Source organism: Carlito syrichta, unplaced genomic scaffold (assembly GCF_000164805.1).
Source record: "Carlito syrichta isolate Samal-C Ts95f unplaced genomic scaffold, Tarsius_syrichta-2.0.1 Scaffold305868, whole genome shotgun sequence".
Lineage (NCBI taxonomy): Eukaryota > Metazoa > Chordata > Mammalia > Primates > Tarsiidae > Carlito > Carlito syrichta.
The window spans coordinates 1,517,977-1,540,643 of record NW_007249964.1 but is presented as its reverse complement, the minus strand read 5'-3'; the positions used below and the strand labels follow the sequence as shown (position 1 = coordinate 1,540,643).

At 41.8% G+C, this 22,667-nt stretch overlaps 1 protein-coding gene across 1 annotated transcript in view; it reads left to right on the top strand.

Moving 5' to 3' along the window:
- The first annotated feature begins 2,471 nt into the window (after positions 1-2,471).
- Positions 2,472-22,667, top strand: part of EIF4E3 (eukaryotic translation initiation factor 4E family member 3) — a 31,765-nt gene continuing 11,569 nt past the window's right edge. Inside the window, exons 1-4 of the mRNA XM_008062848.2 lie at positions 2,472-2,548; positions 12,858-12,952; positions 17,207-17,267; positions 19,807-19,873. Of these exons, the coding sequence (XP_008061039.1) occupies positions 12,927-12,952; positions 17,207-17,267; positions 19,807-19,873 (154 nt within the window). The 5' untranslated portion in view covers positions 2,472-2,548; positions 12,858-12,926. The remainder of the gene's footprint in view (positions 2,549-12,857; positions 12,953-17,206; positions 17,268-19,806; positions 19,874-22,667) is intronic.

The window sequence follows — 22,667 nt, the reverse complement described above, 5'->3', positions numbered from 1 at the left end:
CCTGGGTGACAGAGTGGGACTCCAACTCAAAAAAAAAAAAAAGCAAAGTATGTTTCCTCCCTTTGGTCCCTACTGTAAACCTCTACCACTACCAGCCCCCAATTAGAGAAGAAGCCTTGCATCTACACTTCTATCTGCTTTGGGGGATCCAGGAACATATTTGCTGGGCATATTCATCTAAACTTTTCAAAGGAAGAAAAATCAGTATTGGAAAAAATGCCAGTAGATTTTAACATAAAAGCAATAGACTTTTCATGTTAGCAATCTATTCAGAAAACATTGAGGTTTTTGAAGTTCTTTTCCCTAATCTTTTTATAATGTAAACCAAAAAAGGCATAAAAATCTGTATTAAATAGCAAATTAACATTTATTCCAAGCTGATCCTTTAGTGACCACGGTCTAGTCGCTCCATACAGACTGATGTATTTCATCAGGGATTTAGGCACACACTGTCATTAGCAAGGTATTGATTAGCACCTCACTTCCTTCCTCACCACCCTGCTTGACATAGTTCTTTTAGGCTTCAAGTCTGGCAACAAAATGCAATCATGGTGGTTATTGTCCATTTGCTTTTTAAAAACAATGTCCAGCAAATTCATTTTGCTGGATTAAAATTGAGCTGTAAAACTCAGTGATGTAGGGTAGATTTCTTTATCAGACTTCACTGGCCAGTGGGAGTCCCTTGTTTGCTCTCAAACTAGTCCATAATTGTGCTTCTTTAGTGACCTTCTGATGAGAGAACTATATTCAGAAATGCATTTTTTATGTTCGGGGTCCACACCCAGGAGCATTCAGTGGGTCACAGTTCGAGGACTGTAGTCTGCCAAGCCTGCTGTGCTTACCCCCACCCGGCATGGGCCTCCGCCATCTCCCCCACCTCTGAACTCCTGTGGATTTTGTGTGCATCTCTAGTGAGCAGCGGTTTAGCAACTGTCCAGAAAGTGCAACACGTTGAGTGTTCCTGGGGACTCTGTCTCTGCAGCCAGTGGCTGGTAGAGTTGTTATATAAATCCCAGATTCCCATGGCTCAGCTAGGAGTGGGGTCCTTCTCTTAGCAAGCCTTTTTTTTTTTTTTTTTAAATCATCCACAACCAGATGTGGGGCTTTTGAGCACAAATTGAATAGTGAAATATCATCTTGGGTCTGATATAACTGGACCCCAATATTCATGAGCATGAACTGCTAATTCAGTATTGGGAGAAAGAAAAGGGCAGGAATTGAGGCTTAACTCCTAAGGTTGGATCCCAGGAAATGGCACTTGGTGAAGCCAGTTAAATTGCTGTGTTACTGATGACTAAACCTGTAGTATGTTGCCATCTAGTGGAACGTATAGCACAATAAAGATGAGTGCATTCTGGTCATCCATTCAGCAGAGCGAATTACATCAGAGGGAGGAAAGAGCTGATGTGTTTTCTAAAGGCAAGGGTTTTGGAAACACATGCAAACTCAGATGAAACTAGAGTGGACTTTTAGCAATAATGGTCCCTTAAAATAGGCAAACGGTTACTCTGTTGCTCAAGAGTGCGTGGATATTTGGTACTAACAAGTTTTCAAACGTATCACCGGGTCACGTTGCTGTGTTTTCATTGTCACCTGTGCAACAGGCAATTTCTTATCTAAAGTTCTAAGCAAAACATGTGGTTTTTCACTAGGCCACTTAGTTTTTTTTAAATGTGATTTTAAGACTTCTAATACCTTTCTTACATGCTTTTCCTTTTTCTACTAAATTTTCACAGAATAAATATGCTTTTAGGAGAAGCAAATACATGACTTCACAAAGTAGGAATTTCACTTTTTTTTTTTTTTTTTTTTGAGTTGGAGTCTCACTCTTTCGCCCAGACTGGAGTGCAGTGGCCGCTCCCAGCCACCGCAGCCTCGACCTACCGGGCTCCAGCGATCCTTCCGCCTCAGCCTTCCGAGTAGCCGGAACAGGCATGCGCTACCATAGCCGGCTGATTTTTTATTTATTGTAGAGGTGAGGTCTCGCCAAGTTGCCCAGCCGGGTCTCAAGCCCTCAGGCTCAGGCAATCCACTCACCTCAGCCTCCCAAAGGCATGGGATTACAGGCTGAGCCACCGAACCCGGCTGGAATTTCACATCTGAAGTTTTAACCAGCATCCCAGAAATGTCCAGTCTGCGGTTTGAGACTGGATTTGCTTTGTTTTGTTGTTGTTTGAGTCGAGGTCTAATTTTGTTACCCAGGCTGGAGTACAGTGGCACAATCACGGCTCACCACAGTCTCCCCCTCCTATCTCAGGCGATCTGTCTGCCTCAGCCTCCGAATAGCTGGGACTATGGCACACACTACCACATCCAGCTAATTTTTTAAATTTTTCATAGAGACAAGGTCTTACTGTGTTACCTAGATTGGAGACCTGATTTTTATAAAGACCTGCAGAATTACGCTGTGGAATATTTCACAAACACTGACTGCTTGTCCTGTCTGTCTTTGTTCTTTTGTACATGCTTGCCTAGATCCCTCCCTGGTGCCACGGCAGCCGAGTGTGCGTCAAATCTAAAGAAAATCTACACAGTACAAACAGTACAGGTAAGATCAAGAAACCAATGCGCTGGATTAACATGGTGCGTGTTGGTCACTTAATCACCTAACTCAAATACTGCAGCTGTGCTGGCAGCCCTGCCAGGGTCCTGCTCTGGGACTGGCTCTCAGTTCCATTTTGGTACAACTGCCCTTGACCAAGTCCCAGCTGAGCCACACTCAGGTGGCCTGCTCTCCTCTTGGCAACCTGCAGAAACCTAATCTACCTCCACCTTTCGTTCACCCACACAGGAAGCAGACTTCTGCCAACGAAGTTTTCTCAGACACTTACCTGTGTTCCTGTTCAAACACCAGCTCTACCCCCTGTCCCACCCCTGCCCCCACATCTGGGAGAGGCAGTGGCACCTACCCCACAGGGTTACTGAGGGTTGAGAGGTCTTGTCCTGGCTTCCTGCTTCACCCACCAATTTCATTATCCTAAATTAGGCACTTACCAGCCCCTTTCATTTCTGTAAAATTGGTATAATGATAGTACTGACCTCCATGGGCTACTGTGAGGCTAGGATAAGTAATGTTCATGCCATGCTTCATAGAATACTTACTACATAACAGGTTCTTAACACACATGAGCTCTTAGTTCTGTTAGTTCTTTCTCCAGCCAGCTCTGAAGTTGAACACACACACACACATTTCTATTTTCTTCCAAAGCAAAATCTATCTGGTTTCCCCACTCTTCTAGTTTAATATGCTGTTATAGGTAGAATAAGATGATTGAGGCTGCATCAGAGCAATCCTGGCCATGAATTTTCTAGAAGGAACAGATTTTAAATTTTTAAATTGAAGTTTTCCTGTTGTGTTCCTAAATCTTTTAACGCCTTAGAAATTTCAATAGATTGGCAGCTAGATTTTGTCTCTCAGGCATCCTCACACATGCAGAAGTAGCAAAAGATCCATGTTTCCAAACTGTGGTCCCAATATCTGGTTCAAAATAGTTGGCATTCACAGTTACAGAGTCCCAGGAATCTGATTGCAAAGTGCTGCATGCAGCCAGTGAGGGCATATGCCAGGTGTAAGACAGCCCCAGCCATAGGTCACTCTGATCTGGTTGAAAAATGACTATACATATGGGAAGCAAAGCAACAGTGGTGCTGTAAATAATCATCCAGTGCCAAGTGCAGCACATGGGCCACTGTCCATAGACGTCAGTGTCCTCAGAGTCCGGGCAGCTTCCCCTCACTTCTCCCCTTTGTGAAATCTTAGACTTCTGTTACCTCCTCCCAGCAGCCATTTGATAATCCTCAGAGCACTCAGTTTTAAGGCCTGTCCTCAGTGGAAGCTCTTAGATCCTCACTAGACTTTTTCTACTGTGTGGTGACATTGAAGCATCAGAGTTGTGCATGGGGCTCCAGGGCTGACATTGGCAAAGTCAGATGAGGGGATTGGGTTTCCTAACCCTAATGATAACCCAGGGCATTTGGTTGAGCCTTTGGGTTCAGCAGCATGCTGGGGTCTTCAGGGACCAATTTAGAGCATCCAGGCAGGCGCATGCTAGGAAATACTTTCTTTAAAACTGTACTTTATTGGGATATCATTTGTATATAGTAAGTGCAGATTTCTTAAGTATAGATTTTGACAGAGGTAGACCCACATGTAACCATCACCCAGATCAAGATGAAAAACTTTCCCTCACACCAGAAAGTCTCCTCACGCCCACTCCAGTCAGCCCCCAAGCCAGAAGCAGCCACAGTTCTGATTTCTATCACCACACATTAATTTTGTCTGTTATTGAACGTTATACTTATAGAACCACATAGTACTATATTCTTGTGTCTGATTCCTTTCACTCAATAAATATGGGAGGATGAATTAATGAATGAGAAATTGATAAAATAACCACTTTCCTGGGCCACAACAGACTGCTCACATAAAAATTCATTATACTGTAGGCCACAACTTCTCAATGAGGGAAAACATTTATTCTTAGGTGTGAGACATCAGTGAATAACTCTGACTCACTTTATCTACAAAGCATAGACATATATGTAGTCCATCAACAAATATAGTCTTTCCATGGTATTAAAATTCCATCATGGGTGATTAAGAAAAAGGGCTCCTTCAGGGTTGTGGGACAATTTTTTAAAAAGTTGATAAACACTGCTTTAAGTGGTCGGGAAGTTCCTTTCTGTCTCTAATGTCTCTGTTCCCCTCAGTTTCCTCATGTGTAAAACTGTAATAATAATAGCACCTACTCCCTGAGTTTGAATGAGGGTTACATGAGATGTTCTATGGTTCTTAGTAGTGCTTGGCATTTAGTAAACCCTCAGATGTTACCAGCTTTTACTAAAGTGTTACTGGATTCTACCAGTTGACAGGCTAGGGTGTGGGTTAGGGTCTAGAGTAGGGGTCCCCAACTGGTACCAGTCCGTGGTCAGTTAGGAACCAGGCCACACCACAGGAGGTGAGTGGCAGCCAAGCAAAGCTTCATCTGTATTTGCAGCCACTCGCCATCACTGGCATTACCACCTGAACTCTGCCTTCTGTCAGATCAATGACGGCCTTAGATTCTCATAGAAGTCATGAACTGTGCATGTGAGGGATCTAGGTTACATGCTCCATATGAGAATCTAGTGCCTGATGATCTGAGGTGGAGCTGAGGCAGTGATGCTAGTGCTGGGGAGCGGCTGCAAATACAGATTAACATTAGCAGCGAGGTTGACTGTACAGAGACCATGATAAACCAATTGTTTGTAGACTCATATCAAAACCCAGCAGGGCGAGGCTGCGGTGGCTGGAAGCCCAGCAGGGCGAGGCTGAGGTGGCCGGGAGCGGCCATTGCATTCCTGTCTGGGTGACAGAGTGAGTCTAAACAACAAAACAAAAAAAAAAATTAAAAAAAGCCCAAAATCCTATCAGTGAGTGGCAAGTGAGTTGATGTACTTCACTTGTACAGCTGCATCCAGCAGCAGGCTTTAAGTCAGAATTCAAACTTATTTTAGTCTGTATGTGGCCTGTGCATTATTTTATTTACCATTTCCATCCCCACCTCTTTTTTTTATGGTAAGTTTTATAGTTATTTCATTATATATTACAATGTAATAATAGAAATAAAGTACACAATAAATGTTATGCACTTGAATCATCCCGAAACCATCTCCCCTATGCCCCATCCATGGAAAAATTGTCTTCCACAAAACCAGTCCCTGATACCAAAATGGTTGGGGACCGCTGATCTAGAAGGATAGTCACACTGCCTGGGTTTGTATCCCATATGTGACACTTACTAGCTTGGACAAGTTATTTAATCCTTCTGTATCTCAGCTTACTCATCTATAAGATGGATTACTTGTGATGGCAATGTTATCATGCTATCATGAAAATGAAATGGTACAATAAAGTAAAAAGCAACATAAGTATGCAATAATAATGATAAACTCATCTACCACCATTTGCCTACTTGTATTGAAACAACTTTTGATGCTTTCTTCAATCATATTTTGTATCAGAAAACTATAAGCCATTACTTCTAGATTAGTGATCTCAAGAAATTATACCCTGGGTTATATACCACTGCTAACACCTCTGCTTGTGTAAACATATTAAACTTAATGACTTTTGGGATTTCAACCCTTGAGTGTCCTTATCTCACATCCTTAGTATTTAAAAACTAGCTGGGGTGCTGACTGTGTCATCATTTGAGGACATGCTTTTGTCCCACTGTCCTTTATTCTGTGATTTTCCATTGATTCTTTAACTCTTGTTCTGTCAGTACTAAAAAAAATGGACTCCACAATCATGTCTGTGTTTCCCTTCATATGTGTTTGGGTGAAAGTAAAAATCATGTGTTACTAACAATTGCAGGATATAAAGACATGATGTATCTTATACTTTGAGGCCCTCTAGCAAATCCAAGTAGATGGAAGTAGGGAAGGAATTGTTATCCCCATTTATTAGCTGGGGAGACTGAGGCTGGGAGACCAGTGGCCCAAACATTCACTGGAAACAGTCAATCATGCTGTGCCTCTGGGACTGGCACTCTCTCAAGTTCTAGTTCAATTGTTTTTCTTTTACTCCCCCTGACTAAGGTGTTAAGGAGGCTCGACCTCCAAAGGTCCCAGTGACCCCTGCTGAGGACATTCTCAGCACCGTCAACAATAATTATATCTTCCTAGTTTAAATTTATTTCCTACTTTCATGCCTATATTGGAAAAATTTCATTTTTCATCCAGGTGTGTTTTCCAGATATTTATTGATTCCTCTTACTCTTTTGTGAGCATGTCCAGATTGTTCACGTTTCTCCGATGTTTTTGCATCCTCAGTGGTTGTAGTGCAGAATAGAACACGGCTTTTAGCCAGGGGCAGCGGTGCACACCTGTAGTCCCAGCTACTCAGGAAGCTGAGTGGGGAGGATTGCTTGAGCCCAGGAGTTTGAGGTTTTAGTGAGCCATGATCATGCCTGTGAACAGCCACTGTACTCCAACCTGGGCAACGAGACACCATCTCTAAAATTAAAAAAACTGAAAAAAAAAAAGGACATACCTTTAGAACAAGTCCTATCTTACCTTACCTGTTAGAGAATGCATAGCTACCTGTCAGATATGATTTGCAAGAGAGAACTTCCATATCCCCAGTTTCTTTCAGCCTTGCCTATTTTAATACTAAAATTTCACCCTGAAAACTCATTCCTGTGCAGCAATCTATCCCAAACCTCAGCAATTTGATTTATCGCCTTTAAGACTTTGCCACACTTGTCTCACTTATACTATGCTCTACCCAGTATTTTCTATAAATTGACTTTTTACTTAAATTTACATAAAACAGAAACTTTGTATTTCTTCTGGGTAGAAATTCAGCATCATTTATCATAGAGTCTTCATAATCAACATATGTAATCTATTAAAATTAGAATGTTTCTACTGCATATGCTCACCTTATCCAGTGTACCTTCAATAATATCAAGATTTCAGCCCTTTCAAGCTGCCCAACTATAGGGCTGTGCCATGATAGGTTGTTAAGATAAGGCGACAGATTACTTTCCAAACCCCTTGGGAAGTGAGGGCTGTTCCTTCCGAAGGAGAGATTTCTGTGTCCATATTGATCATGGAGGGTGATGGAAAGATGGGTTCAAAGTACTCACTGCCAAGGACATAGCACAGCAGCTCACGGTGGGTGGAGTCTTGGTACAGAATGACTGACAGTGAACCTCTTGGGTGAAGGGAGGGGCCCGAGGGGAAAGAGGGAGAAATTCAACCCTGGAAAGAGAGAGAGAGAGAGAAGGACCTGAAGCCAGGGCTACTTCATAGTCTGTCTAACCTAGACTTCATACCAAGTATAACAATATTTATCCATCATTTAATTTATTCATTATATGTATAATAGGCTCAACATTTACAGTCACAACCCAGCTATGCAGAAATATAATGGAAGACAAATTGCTCATGATCCTCCATGTTTGCTGGTGATAGTGGTGACCATTGTGTGTGTCTTTTGGGAGGCAAGAGATTTGGTCTTGCCAAGTAATTTAGTCAAATGTAAAACTTGGTCTCTTCCAACTTGAGTCTCTTGCGGAAAATATTCGCCCTCTTCCCCTTCTCCACCTGAACTGGCGTATGCAGAAATACACCTGATCCCACCTGATCTTTGGGTTGTGCCTACCATCTTTGCCCCTGCCATGGCCTCATGTCATGAAGATTCCTACTATGTACACCCACCTCTAGACCCCAGGCTTTACTCTCTATAGGCTTTCTAGCAATTTCATGTTCCTGCTTGGAGATTTAGGAAGTGTTCCCATACCCCACCAGAATGAGGGGAATTTTATAAGGCCATGGCAGGCCCATCTGGCAAGAATAAACTCTCTGGCCTCCCCAGCTGTTCTCAGACCAGGCCACCATGTTGCTCAGCACTGCAGGAAAGAGGGCCTTCTGTAGGAGTCTTGTAACGTTAGCCTTCTGGGCTGTACCCAAGAAGCAGGCTACACGTTGTTCTGCCCTAGGTGTCCTCACACTTTTCTGGGGTGGGGGCTCTCTTTCATCCTCTCAATGTTTGAAACTCACTCTGACTCCAAGTTTTTGACTCTCCAACTCAGAGTTTTTTTTTTCATTAAATGACTTCCAGTGTGGGGGGAAATTTCTCATCTATCATATGATCAGAACTCCAAACTTAGGCTCTCCCTTAAGTCTAGCCCTTTTGAATTTCAATGCAAAACCCATTTTTTCTCTCAAGTACCTAGGTCTTGTAAAACAGAAGCACTTTGCTTTCAGCCTTTGTGTCTGCTTTGAGTTAAAAACATCCATTAAGCTCTTCAGTTACCTACACTGTTCTGATCTCTATCTGCCCTGCCCATAAATACCATTGATTCAGTTGGTGGAAGCCCCAGGCAACTAAAAATACCTAATGAGCAAAAATATTTGTTTAATATTTTGACAGTTCTCTCTTGCTACACATACTGTAACCCTTGGAAGAAATCCTGAATTTTTTCTTTTTTGGGGTATATTTGCTGGGTGGTTTTGTTTTTGGTTTGTTTTATAAAACAAGCATACCACTTTGTTGTCTGTCAACACATGGCACCTTTTTTCTTCTTAAGAGTGGCTCAGCCTGTAATCCCACGCCTTGGGAGGCCGAGGTGAGTGGATTGCCTGAGCCCGCGGGTTCGAGACCCACCTGGGCAACTTGGCGAGACCTCATCTCTACAATAAATCAAAAAATTAGCCAGGTGTGGTAGTGCGCACCTGTAGTTCCAGCTGCTTGGAAGGCTGAGGCTGAAGGATCGCCGGAGCCCAGCAGGTCGAGGCTGCGGTGGCCGGGAGTGGCCACTACACTCCAGTCTGGGGGACCGAGTGAGACTCCAACTCAAAAAAAAAATTAAAAAATTATTAAACTTTCTGATGAAATAGCTGTATTGTACTCTTATACAGAGGTGGCAGTTGGGTTTCCAGAACCACATGGCCTGTGAAGGTTATACTGAGAACCTAGGTATTAGACTCAACCGGACAAGCATCTGTCCTGCCTCAGTTCCTCAAGGAGAAGTGCCAGATTGATGCCCAAGAACTTACCCCTGAAGGAGTAGATTTCTGTGGTCTGAGATTGACCCTTCCACCTTCAACTCAGCTTCCCAAGGACTCAGCGCAGTGCCCTGCCCACAACTGGTGGTAACAACTATTGGCTGCATGGACGATGCCCAGCTTTTACACCTCTCCTAGTCCTTTGGAAAAAAACACTTAGCCATCACAAATAAACATTGTGCTTAGTTTTACTTTTACTGCAACCTCCTGTTTGCTGGCCAGATAAAATTAGCTATAAACCTAATGGCTTTTGAAATCAGTTTGCAAGGTTTTATCTGTGGTAAGAGTTAGGTGTTTCAGTGTCAAACTTGTGACAGAGTATAATCATGAATAGCCAGGCTTCCACTGTAACAGCACTTTCACTTCCACAGGGGGGAAAGAAGGTCTAAGGAGCTAAGAAATGCAAAATCCCTTCCTCTAGCTATGTCTCCATCAGACATACTCAGCAAATAGTCCGTTATTGAATGGGGTTTGCACCAAGGAAATAGACCAATTTAATGCCACATCCTTTTAAAAGGCGGCTCTTTTTAATGGTGTGACTTTTTAATTTTGCTCCTATTTTGTGTTCCTACACAAACGTGCACATACGTGCTTAAATAGATATGTTAGGTCAATCACTGTATCTTCTTGGGCTGTGATCTCTCCCTGTCAAATTTGCCAAGGCAAACAAACTCAGTTGTCTTTGTTTTCAAGAGAAGCTTCTAATGCTACAGTCCTTAGCACAGTCTTTAGAGCGTTTTTCCAACCTTGGGATGGAAGAAGCGTTTTATTGTATTTTTCCAAGGTGCTTCACATACCTCAAATATGTAAAGGGTTGCCTAGTAAAAAGTCAGAATTCAAGAACTTTCACCGGGGTGTGAGGACAGGAACTTTGTTTTGGGATGCCTTTCTGGAGACTTGAAATTTTCCAGCACCAAAGTCCTCTTGGTTTTATTTAGGTAGGGGTTTTTATTTTATCATCCTTTTGGCCATACATTCTACAGAGGTTACTGCCCCATCATAGCAGGGAGGTCTCAGGCTGGAGTAAAGACACCTAGTCAAAACTCAGTGGAGTGAAGGGTATCTTGCTGGGGGAAGTCCTCTACAACAGTGTCTGTCTGTCTTTTGGTGACTCCATGATCTGGTCCGTGGCTTCCAAGATTGGAGAAAGATATGCTTAAAACATGGAGTAATATATTCAAATAAAATAGCTGAGTGATTAAAAACAGGGGTTTCAGAATCAAGCTGCCTAGATTCAAATTCTAACTCTACCTATTTTCACTCATACCATGGGCGAACACGGAAGTATTGATGTAATCTTATTATTTGCACATTTATTGGATAAGTACCTCCATAAGGCCAGATACGTGTTTGAAGAGCTTCTTTTGTTCCAACTCTACTTTCTTTTTTTTTTCTTTTCTTTTTTTTTTGAGTTGGAGTCTCACTCTGTCGTCCAGACTAGAGTGCAGTGCAGTGGCCACTCCTGGCCACCGCAGCCTCGACCTGCTGGGCTCCGGCGATCCTTCCACCTCAGCCTTCCAAGTAGCTGGAACTATAGGTGTGCTACCACGCCCAGCTAATTTTTTGATTTATTGTAGAGATGAGGTCTCGCAAAGTTGCCCAGGCGGGTCTCGAACCCGCAGGCTCAGGCAATCCACTCACCTCGGCCTCCCAAAGTACAAGATTACATGCTGAGCCACCGAGCCCGGTCAACTCTACTTTCAACTGCTCCCTACTCTAGCACCATTTCAGTTAGAAGGGAACCAAAGTAGATTCTCAGTAAATCTGCCATCATGTAGTTTTCTGCCTTCAGCTTTATTTTACAGTTCTTCATTGCTACTTTTGCAATCAATTCCACTTTATTTGTTTATTTATTTATTTATTTTACCCAAAAACGTGTGGAATAATTTATCAGGATTATCATTTGGTATAGATAAGATTCCATTCTACCCATGTGACTCAATTCATGCAGCCCTAGGATTCATTTTTCTAATTGCTCTGTTACTTGTACTATTTTCCTCAAACCCACGTGATCACCCTTTCTTTACCTCACTACCCCGAAGGTTCCTGTGGTAGTGTTTGTTCAGCAATTCCATGCATAGAATTGTATGCAGAGTAATTCTATCACTCGTTCCTAATGAACTGGGAAGCGTTTTCTTCTTCATGGCCTCAGTCCTCATCCTCATCCTAATGGTAAGACCAAACAGTGATTCTTGGGCAAGTTCATCTCTTCCTTGTGTCCTTATCTATAAAACAAGGATGACACCACCTCATAAGGCTATCATTACAACAAAATACATTAGCATGTAAAAGCTTGTAGAACAAAGCCTGGCACACAGAATGTTCAATACCACTTGTCCTTTCTGTTTCTATTACTCTCACTTTATTATTTTTATATAAACTATTTCTGTTTTCCAATTATCCTGTGTCTTAGTTCAGGCTACTATAACAGAATACCATAGACTGGGCAGCTTATACAACAAAGCTTTGTTTCTCGCCATACTGGAGGCTTGAAGTCTAAAATCAGGGTACCAGTTACCATCAAGTCAGGCCCTGGTGAGGGCCCCCTTCCTGGTTTACAGATGGCCACCCTCTTCTTGTGTCCTCCACCTTGTGGTGGAGAGAGGACTAGCTCGCTTCCTCTTCTTATAAGGACACTAGTCCTGTCATCATAGTTCTACCCTCATAACCTAATTACCTCCCAAGGGCCACACCTGTTAACACCATCCTAACAGAGGTTAGGTCTTCAACATTTGAATTTTGGGAGGACATAAACATGCAATCCGTAACACCCTGTATCTTAGCATGTTGTTTCAGCACCTGAGCTGTTTCTTGTTCTTTTAGGAGGGGAGGTGGGGGTCAGAGAGCCTCAGGTGATTCCTCTTTGCCCCCTCCTTTATACTCCTAGTCCCCAAACCACAGCATCACAGATACCTTCCAGACTTAGAGAGAAGACAAAGTCTATACACAAATATGCTGCTGTACAGATATTCAGTATTAAAGGCTTCAGCAGATACCATCTACCTGTCAGAAAAATCGTTAGCAAGGTCCTTTCCAGTTTTACACATACACGTTACATAGAAATATTTGCTTAATAACCGTAGCTTCCTGAAACATAGAACTTGACCTGGCATCAGCAAGGAACATTTTTTAATGCTATGTTTTCTAGCAGAAAATTAGAACGAATACTGAGAAAAATCTAATTGGAATGGATAAAACTTAATGAGAATCAAATTTTTTTATTCAATACATTAATTTTATATCCTAGCAGGATAGTAAATCAATACTGGGTATATTAAACTAAGTGTTTTCTTTTAAAGATATTCTGGAGTGTATACAATAACATCCCTCCTGTGACTAGCCTGCCTTTGAGATGTAGTTATCATTTAATGAGAGGAGAGAGGCGACCACTTTGGTAAGTGTCTAATTTGTAATTTGAGGTCAAGGTGGGAGGGGAATGGTTGTGAGCCTCATAGAAAATCATATCACCTGAGACATGTATCTCACATGAACCACATAGAGAGTCTGTGATTCTAGCCAGGCTCGGTAGCTCAGCCTGTAATCCCACACTTTGGGAGGCTAAGGTGAGTGAATTGCCTGAGCCTGAGGGTTCAAGACCCGCCTGGGCAACTTGGCGAGACCTCATCTCTACAATAAATCAAAAAATTAGCCGGGTGAGGTAGCGCGCGCTTGTAGTTCCAGCTACTTGGAAGGCCGAGGTGGAAGGATCCTGGAGCCCAGCAGGTCGAGGCTGCGGTGGCTGGGAGCATACCACTGTGCTCCAGTCTGGGTGACAAAGTGAGACTCCAATTCAAAAAAACAAACAAACAACAACAAAAAAAACCCTATAATTTAGCCGGGCTCAGTGGCTCAGCCTGTAATCCCGCACTTTGGGAGGCTGAGGTGAGTGGATTGCCTGAGCCTGCGGGTCGAGACCCGCCCGGGCAACTTGGCAAGACCTCATCTCTACAATAAATCAAAAAATCAGTCAGGCATGGTAGCACATGTCTGTAATTCCGGCTACTCAGAAGGCTGAAGGCCGAAGGATCTCTGGAGCCCACAGGTCAAAGCTGCGGTGGCCGGGAGCGGCCATTGCACTCCAGTCTGGGTGACAAGAGTGAGACTCCAACTCAAAAAAAAAAAAAAAAAGAAAGAAAGTCTATTATTCTGACCATGGCCCAGGGTCTAGAGGGAAGTGTCTTCCTCCTTTAATAACTTGATGTAGTATTGAAAATGGTTAGTAAGTTAGTTTGCCCAGGCTAGAGTCCCAATTAGTAATCCTTATGTCGTGTCATTTAACCTTTCTGAGTTATTTACTCATTAGCAAAATGAAAATGCATCTCAATTCATTTAGTAGTAAATGACAGAAATCTAACTGGAGCACAAAATAGAATTTTTTTGAACCTGTAACTGAGAAGTTCACTGGTACAACTGATTTCCAGTGGATCTAGACACTTAAATGTTTTCAGGAATTTGACACTCTTCATCAGGTTTGCTTTGTTTTCTTCTTTGTTGGCTTCATTTTTAGGCCTGATTTTAGGTTTAATTTTTTCCTATATGTCATGCCAAAGTGGCCTTAATAAGCTCTAGTCTTACACCCCACTAGTTTATCAATGTCAACCTTCACCAATCCCAATAAAATTTCAGGGCTGGTCCTCGTTGGCCCACTCTGGGTTACCTTTCCATCTCTGACCAATTACGGAGACTAGGCAGAAGCATTATTCTCATAGGCAAGTCTGGGTCATAAGCCCATCTTTGAAGCTAGGATATGGAATCAATTCTATATGAGAATAGAATATAGAATTATAAGGACACTAGTCCTGTCATGGTAGCTTTACCCTTATAACCTAATTACCCCCCAAGGGCCCCACCTATTCATGCCATCCTGTCAGAGGTTAGGGTTTCAACATATGAATTTTGGGAGGGCAAAAACGTGCAATCCAGAACACCCTGTATCTTGGACAGAGTGTGTCTGATATAAGACTAAGGGACAGGTGGCACTTTAAATGGAAATTGGAGTGTTCTTTTTAGAGAGAGGGAAGTTATTAGAGGGCAATACAATAGATGCCCATCACGGTGACACTATTAGGCCTACGATACAAGGTTGATATGAGAACCAAATTAGAGTGTCAGAAATACAATAGTGAAATGTAAAGGCCTTCACACATGAAAAGCAGTTATATTAATTGTTCATCCCCAGAGAGTCTAGAATCTCTCAACACCACCCCCTTGAGGATAAGAACTTCATGTCTCATCACTCTCCCTGCCCATGTAACTGCTGAATCCCACTTTCTTCTCTCCCCATCCCAGCCCCTTTCTTTTTCTTTCATGTGCTTCTGTTCCCATCAAAAAGACTGGAGGAGAGTTTATTGAAAAATGCCAAGCCAGGCTCAGTGGCTCAGCCTGTAATCCCTCGCTTTGGGAGGCTGAGGTGAGTGGATTGCCTGAGCCCGCAGGTTCGAGACCCGCCTGGGCAACTTGGTGAGACCTCATCTCTACAATTAAAAAAAAAAAAAATTAGCCAGGCATGGTAGCACACACCTATAGTTCCAGCTACTTGGAAGACTGAGGCGGAAGGATCGCCAGAGCCCAGCAAGTTGTGGCTGTGGTGGCCAGTAGCAGCCACTGCACTCCAGTCTGGGTGACAGAGTGAGACTCCAACTCAAAAAAAAAAAAAAGCCTGATCTCACCCCAGTTAATATGGCTTTCATACAAAAGACAGACTGGCGAGGATGTGGAGAAAGGGGAGCCCTCATACACTGTTGGTGGGAATGTAAATTAGTACAGCCACTATGGAGAAAAGTACGGGGTTCCTCAAAAAACTAAAAATAGAACTATCGTACTATCCAACAATCCCATTGCTGGATATAGATACAAGAAAAAATAAATCAGTATATCAAAGAGATATCTTTACTCCCATGTTTATTGTAGCACTGTTCACAATAGCCAAGATATGGGATCAACCCAAGGGTCCATCAGCAGATGAATAGATAAAGAAAATGTTTTATATCTATATCTATCTGTCTATCTGTATATATATCTGTATACATATATATATATATATATATATACCTGGTGTGTATAGGTAGGTAAATAGATATAGATATATAGATACAGATATCTGATATACATATATGTATGAAATATTATTCAGTCATAAAAAGAATGAAATCTTGTTATTTGCAACAACGTGGATGGAACTGGAGGACATTATGTTAAGTGAAGTATGCCATGCACAGAAAGACAGATATGAGATGGGGGGACCCCCAAAAAACTGAAATTATCTTTTGGAGGGCAGGCCCCTCCTATTACAGGCTTCTGCTGCTAAGTATTCTAGGAACCCATCAGCATCAGTTTACCAGCTAGTGTTGCTGTAAGAGTCTGTGTTCACCTTCAAGGAATTTTTTTTTTTGAGATTATTTCAACACATTTGCCCTTTTTTTTTTTTTTTTTTTGAGTTGGAGTCTCACTCTGTCACCCAGACTGGCGTGCAGTGGCTGCTCCCGGCCACCACAGCTTCGACCTGCTAGGCTCCGGCGATCCTTCCGCCTCAGCCTTCCAAGCAGCCAGAACTACAGGCGCGTGCTACCATGCCCGGCTAATTTTTGATTTATTGTAGAGATGATGTCTCGCCAAGTTGCCCAGGCGGGTCTCAAGCCCGCGAGCTCAGGTAATCCACTCACCTCAGCCTCCCAAAGTCGTGGGATTACAGGCTGAGCCACCAAGCCCGGCTGCATTTGTCCATTTTTTGATGGGCAATTTATGAGTGCACCTGCCCACACCACACTGAGTGTTCAGCAGCTTTTGACCAAAAGCAACATGATCCCCATGCTCCTCCCCATTCACCCAATCTCATCCCAAGCAACTTTTTCTTAGTTTCCCTGGGTGAGAAAAGTTCTCAAAGGGAAATGTTTTGCCAATGTGGAAGGGGTGAAACAAAAAAACAGCAGAAGCACTAAGAGGCATCAAAACTGATGAGTTCAAAAACTGTTTTGAGCAGTGGAAAAAGTGTCTTGATAGGTGTATTGTATCAAATGGAGAGTACTTTGAAAGTGATTGAAGTTTAAACATGGAAGAGTAGATACACAATCTTTTAATAAATAAATTACAGAGGGTTTTGGGGTCCCTCCTCATAACTCATGTTTCATTGATAGGTGGGAGCTAAAAAAAAGAACTCATGGAGGTAGAGAGTAGAATGATGGTTTCCGTAGACTGGGAAGGGTAGCGAGGAGTGGGGATAAAGAGAGGTTGGTTAATGGGTTAAAAAATACAGTTAGATAGGAAGAATAAAATTCAGTGTAAAGTAGCACAATAGCATGATTATAGTTAGCAATAATTTATTGTTTCAAAATAACTTAAAAGGTAGAATTGGAATGTTCCTAATACAAAGAAATGATAAACACTTGAGGTGGTAGATACTCCAAGTGCCTTGATTTGATTATACACATTGTATGCTTGAATCAAAGCATCACATTACCCCATAAATATATACAACTATTATGTACCTATAGTAATTAAAAATTAAACAAAAACAAAGAAAAATGTCCAATCACTTTTGTTTTTAAGGTCATCTGCTGTTATCCTAAATGTATGTGGAAATGCTTAACCTAAATGTATATAGGATCAATTAATCCTTGAGTATAACTTTCAGTGTTGGTCTCTGGTCCAGGGAAGAGGAGAGTAATGCAAAGGGTGGTGTATGGAAGATGAAAGTCCCCAAGGACAGCACGGTAGGTGTCTTTTGGTCTTTTCCCAGAACTGGCTAAGCTTGGGGCTGTTGTTGACTGCATGTGATGAGCATTTTGTGCTTTTCAGACAGCTTGTCTAACTGGCAGTCTTTGAACAGGCCTGAGGGTGAAAAATTCTGTTCTGACCTTGGTGATTTTCTGCCTGACACTGTCACCTCGAAAATGTATTAACTGTGCTTCTCTATAGACATGGTGGAATTGCGTGAGTGTACCATGTAGTTCACAAGAATAAATGTAAACTTTACAGAAAAGCTGATTGATTTTCTTTACAGAAGTCATTACCTTGCCAGCCACCGCTAACATAGAGGTTGGTTTTACATAGTAGGAAGCAGGATCCTTCCCACTAAAGGCTTATTCTTCTTCCACTGGGGGTGGGGGGGAGTGGGGAGCAAAAACAGTTCTAAGAATGACCAGCATGGAGAATGAGGAAGCTTGGCACCTCACCATTCTTTGGGTTTTCATGAGAGGCTGCCCTGCCTCCCTCTGGGGCTTATGAGAGCCTGATTGGTGTGACGAGCTGGTGGGATGCTGGTTTGCAGTGGCCAAGTCTCAAAATTTCCCAGGAGTAGACTCTAATTATCATATTGACTGAAAATGAACATGAACATTAAAATTGGTTATCGTAAACCTTGGGAAACTAACAAGCTTCTTTGAAAATGAACAAAGGGAAAATGCTATCCAGTCTCACCTTTTCATGGTTTCTTTCATGTGAATAAGCTCAAATAACTGAAATGTCTCCAGGGATTCATATGCTTGAGCTGCAGTCATTTCCCTATAAGCACAAACCTAAAGATATGACTAGATTTCTTTAACAAGGGTGCAACCTATTAGTCAAGATGTATAGCTTCAAGATTTCACTGTTATTTGGCACACATAGTAATAAATATTAGAGGAGCAAATATCAACCAGGCAAGTCATAGGAAAACCCTTCACACACCTCCTAAAAAAGAGAGCGAGTAGAAGATATAAGAGAAGACTTTTCATATTCCTTATTTACTCACACTGGACTTTGAACTCCAGTAGAAGCAATCATGATGCCAACATTCACTGAAAAGTGGCTGAAAGACAGTTTTGCCGTTTTCCTCCTTATTAGCTCACTTGGCTACGTTCAGACACAAATAATAACACTTTCATGTCCGTAGAAGTACCCTCATCCCAAGTTCAGCCTGCTCTTTATCGTTGATCAGACAGAGTCTTATGGAACAACCTTGTGTGAATTCAAAGCAGGATTAAGTTTCCCTTCCCCTAACTTCCTCTCCCCACTTTCAGCTTCGTCACTAGCAGAGTAAAGGACCCCAACTGATCAGACAGAAAATAGAAGTGATGATTTGTAGATGGGAGACTAGTACACCAAAAGAGAGGGTCTAAGAAAGAGAAAAGAAAAACCTCCTTGAGGGTGAGAGATCACTTTTCAGTTCTCTAGTTAACTGCCATGTCTTTAGTTAAAAATTCAGCTAGCTGACTTTAAGCTTGTGAGGGCATAATACTAAACACGGTTATTATAGTTAATATGTCTTAAGCACCTGGCATATAGCAAACATGTAGCTATTTATGGGGTAGATCTTAAATGTTGAGTCCTTTTATTGCAGTTATTGTGCTAAGCCCTTTGAATGCATTTGTTGACTAATATCCTACTCACAAAAACCCTGGGAGGTCAACCCTATTGCTATTTCTTGCTCACTTAAAGAAACGGATGTGCAGAGAGGTTAATAACCTACCTGGGTCACAGATAGTAAGCAGTCTCTCTGGATTCAGACCCAGTCTGAGAGATTTTGGAGCCTGTGAACCATGGCAAGAAGGATAAATGGGATCAAGAACTTTTCAAGGGGAATAACTGGAGGAACTTTTAGGCTTCAGTAACCTGTGAGTTGGTTCTGGCTATTTATTGGATGACATTAATAGCTTGTGAATAGAAAACACTCCAGTGTTTCTCATTGGTGGGAGGTAGACCAGAACATGTACAAATACTTCCAGGGAAATTGCATATATTCATACATAAAGTTCTATCACAGCTAGCATAAACAATCTGCCACAAGAGAATGGAATTCTCCAAGTCTCTAGTAGTAAAGAAACAAGAAATTCCCCAAAGTGGTTCTTTACTTGTGTAACTTTTGAAGTATCTTATAAGCTATAAGAAAAACAGAAGGGTACTTAAGAGAATGATTTTGCTATTAGCCTTCAAATAGAATCAGTTTATACACTTTGAACCCATGAGAGGTAAGGAAATTGGAAATTTTAAGTTGTTTGAATGCATTTTTCCCCATTCTCCTGAATTTTACCACAGATTAGTTTTCAGAAGACCTTGGATCACTTGTATCTGTGTGAAGCTATTTATAAACCAGTATAACATGTGCCATTGTTGTAACATTGACCGATGATTTGGAGATATCTGCAGGCTTCAACTATGAACACTGAATGTGCATGTGACGTTAAAATGAAATGTGCTCAGCTCCTAAAGATGATTGTCTAAAAATATATGTGTTTTGTTTTGTTTTTGTTTTTTATTCTTTCCCCACATCAGTCCACAGTTTGGAAAGAGTTGTTGTTAGCAACTATCGGGGAACAGTTCACAGACTGTGCCGCAGCAGGTAAAGCAGCCCACAGCTCTGTCATCCATGCTGCACACATGCTTGGCTTGCACTTGTTCTTGCTGGAGTCTGTTGTTATGTGTTTTACCTTTTTCATGTTTTGACATTGTTTATTTTGTAACTATGAAATTACTCATTTTTTGGTCACATGATTGTGCTTGGTGTTAGATATGGGTGTCTATATACACATGTATATTTACACATGTGTTTATTATATTCATATGTATCTACATATTCATTTTTTTCCCCATCACTTGACTTAATAGTATGTACAACCATCTGTCCAAAATCAATAGGCAAAAAGAAAAGAAAAACTTGACATCAACTGGGCTATGAACATAATTTGTAGTAGGTTTCTTTTATCTCAGGGGTCCCCAACCCCCAGGCTGGGGACTGGTACCAGTCCTTAACCTGTTAGGAGCCAGACTACACAGCAGGAAGTGAGTGGTGGGTGAGCAGAGTTCTGCCTTCTGTCAGATTAGTGGTGGCATTAGATTCTCATAGGAATGGGAACCCTATTGTGAACTACACATGTGAGGGCTTTAGGTTGTGCTCTCCTTGGAGAATCCAGTGCCTGATGATCCCCCTCCCCCATGGAAAAATTGTCTTCCATGAAACTGGTCCCTGATACCTAAAAGGTTAGAGACCACTGCTTTATCTGTTTCAATTCTTCCAGAAGGGGAAAGTGCCTTTGGTATCTACTGATGTTTGTAGATAGGCAGACATAGTCCTCTTGTTCCTTTCAATCCCTTCTCTCTTCCTCTTGATCCCAAGCTCAAAGAGGACTAGAGTGGGAAAGCTCACTGATACTACCCATGATCCCACAGTGGAGGATAAAACATAAGGTCTTTGGGACCTTCCTGTGGAGACCCCTTCCAAATGCTCAGTGAATTTCTGAGAGCCTCTGTGAGTATTTTTTTGTTTTGCTTTGTGTTTACCGTGAAACCACTCAAGGAGGAGAATTTAAGGGCTTGTTGGAACTTTCTATTTATTTTTGGGTAGTTCTGAATGCTTGTGAGGTAACATTTAGAGTAATATTTTTCTTGTTCAGTTTTCAGTTAAGTTTGTTTTTGTTTTTGTTTTTTAGCTAATGGCATCGATCAGTTGACCTTCAGACTTCTTAGACTGTGCCATCTTTGAGAGTCTCTATAGGCCTTGCCAGTCCCATGGCAAGTTTCAAATTCATTTCACTAGTATTTTCAGTAACTCTACTGTTGCCTTGCTTATTTCTTACACCACTTTTTATTCATGTAAGACAAAATTTGGGATGAGATAAAAATTTTCTATAAGTACAGATAGATTCCTTCTGTTTTAATAGGAAGTAGTTAGCAACTTGATAATATACGGCCAAAAATGCATCCTATGTATAATTATGAATGCTTAAGTCCCTGGGAGAGGAAGTTTTCTGCATGAATTATTCCCATTTCTGGAACCAAGGAAAAATAGTCTGTATAATAGTAAACAGCCAGTACTGAATAAAGAAGACCAATTGTTCTGTGGTTGACTTAGGAAATGAGAATACCATTAATTGTTAACCATGAGCTCTTTCATTAACTAGCTCTGCCCATTGAAGCAAGTCACTTAATCTCTCTGGGCCTCACTTCCCTCATCTTTAAGCAGTGGCCCCTCCTATCTCTAATGCCTTATGCTGCCAGTAACCTAAAATAATCAAGGTTTTGATGGTTGAGTCTACTCATGAATATTAAATGTTTGTGGATACATCTACCTTTGCTTAAGAGTTGTAGCCTCTTTGCCATACCGTTTTTGAAAGTGCTGTACTAGTAACTATGCCTAGTTACCAAAAGCCAAACAGAACTGAAATGTTGATAGTTCAACATGTACAACGTGTATCGGTTACATCATCCTCTGACCAGTAGTGTAGACATGGGCAATACCAAAAGACTGGAAAACTCGAACATTTCCCTAGAAGGTTGATCTGGTGATTCAATGGGCTTTCTTAACAGCGATAGACTGCAAAAATTCCCTCTTTATTTCATAATTTTTATTTACACACAAAATGTTACATTGAACTCTGCAAGACTATTTTTAACATGTAAATTTTTTTTGAGTTGGAGTCTCACTCTGTCACCCAGACTGGAGTGCAGTGGCAGCTCACGGCCACCGCAGCCTCGACCTGCTGGGCTCCGGTGATCCTTCTGCCTCAACCTTCCAAGTAGCTGGAACTACAGGCGCGTGCTACCACACCCGGCTAATTTTTTTGATTTATTGTAGAGATGAGGTCTCACCAAGTTGCCCAGGCAGATCTCGAACCCATGGGCTCAGGCAATCCACTCACCTCAGCCTCCCAAAGCGTGAGATTACAGGCTGAGCCACCGAGCCCAGCTTTTAATGTGTAAATTTAAAAGCAAAAAACCTGTATCTAAAAGATATTTTCTTGATGGGATTATACATTTCTTTGGATTGCCATGATTAGGTACTATATATATTCTTGTTTAAGCGTGACATATATGCAGAAAAATACGTTATATGTGTATAGCTTGATAAATATGCACAAAATGAGCATATCTCTGTAACTAGCATCCAGATAGAGGAGCAGGACATTGTCAGCCCCCTAGACCCCTTCCCCATCTTCCCTTCCTTCAGAGGTAACCACCAATCTAATTTCTAACATCATAGGCTAATTTTGCCTTTTTATTTTTTATTTTTTTTGAGTTGGAGTCTCACTCTGTCACCCAGACTGGAATGCAGTGGCTGTTCCTGGCCACCGCAGCCTCGACCCGCTGGGCTCCAGCGATCCTTCCGCCTCAGCCTTCCAAGTAACTGGAACTACAGA